Source organism: Chaetura pelagica, unplaced genomic scaffold, assembly GCF_000747805.2.
Source record: "Chaetura pelagica isolate M959 unplaced genomic scaffold, ChaPel_1.0 scaffold118, whole genome shotgun sequence".
NCBI lineage: Eukaryota > Metazoa > Chordata > Aves > Apodiformes > Apodidae > Chaetura > Chaetura pelagica.
The window spans coordinates 911,338-912,637 of NW_009954408.1; the positions used below are offsets into that span (position 1 = coordinate 911,338).

The 1,300-nt window shown below is 43.8% G+C and overlaps 1 protein-coding gene across 1 annotated transcript in view; it reads left to right on the forward strand.

Annotated features, from left to right (window-relative positions):
• Window positions 1-340, forward strand: part of CDC40 (cell division cycle 40) — a 36,091-nt gene extending 35,751 nt beyond the window's left edge. The window contains exon 15 of the mRNA XM_010004357.1: window positions 155-340. Coding sequence (XP_010002659.1) covers window positions 155-332 — 178 coding nt within the window. The 3' untranslated portion in view covers window positions 333-340. The remainder of the gene's footprint in view (window positions 1-154) is intronic.
• Window positions 341-1,300: the final 960 nt, after the last annotated feature.

Consider the following 1,300-nt stretch of genomic DNA (forward strand, 5'->3'; position numbering starts at 1 on the left):
AGTGTGAATTCTAGCTCTTGGGTAGGTGTCTCTGCAGGTTCTCAGGCACACAGCTCACTGGGTGAAGCTCCTTTCCCTCACTCAGGGCAAAAGCATCACACCCCAAGCAGCCTTCACCCATGACCCAGCTTTTCTTTCCCTCCCATCACTACAGCTACGTGATATCTGGAGACGCCGACGGGAAGCTGAACATCTGGGACTGGAAGACAACAAAACTCTACAGCAGATTAAAAGCACATGACAAAGTCTGTATTGGTGCAGTGTGGCATCCACATGAAACCTCCAAAGTCATCACCTGTGGCTGGGATGGTCTTATTAAACTGTGGGACTAAAGAGGATGAAGATCTAAAGGTATGTGCTGATCCGTCTGTGAGGAGGGAGAGTTGCTGTGAGGATGAGGATGAGCAGACATTGGTCATTCTGAATTTCCCAGCCAGCTGTAGATACATGCACAGAGCCTGGGGCATCTTCAGAAGACACAACTGAAGGGAGACAGTTTGAAATATGGTCTCCATGAGGGCACCTGAAGCATTCAGAATCAGGTGTTGGTTTGTCAGGTCACTTTTTTTTGTGCAAATCGCTCTTTGTAAAATAAGATCATTGTAAGAAAAATGATGTTTGTGGCTCTGGCTGTCAGGGAGGTGGCAAGGAATTGGAGAAAGGCAGCAGTTCTGTAACTTCCTAAGAAGAAATGTTTGGTCTCTTCTGCAGTTGAGCTGGAAAAAGATGCATTTGCTTACCTGGTTTGGGGTGGTGTGTTGTTGTCCCCAGAATACTTCTGTCCTTACAGAACACAACCCCACTTGCCAAGATCTGTTACTTCTCAGTAGGAATGAAGAACTAACCTGAAGGCAGCAAGCACCAGATAAACTGCATCAACTGAAGACTAGTTATAAACTCTTGGTTTCTGTCTGTAGTTAGCTGATCACTGAGTTCCATCTCTACCAGTCCTCCTCACTGTCATAATCTGGCTTGTCATGGTGGTGTGTTAAGTGTTGGTTTTCCTCTCCCCATGTGCTCTTATGTTCCCATCAGCCTGGCATGCTAAAACAAAGGCAAGTTGGTGTCTCTTGTTCAGTTTGGAACACACTTTGTGTTAAAAGCCCCATAAAGTTTTGGACAATTTGATGTATATACATGTCACCCTTTTTCTCTTTGAAGAAGTTATTTTTAATAAATCTTTTTATAAAAGGTCTGTTTATCTTCATTCAGTTCTTCTCTCTCACTGAGCACATCATGGAATTGAAGATGTATGACAAATTTACTCCATTGATCAGTCTTTGAATTACAGGTTGGAGTT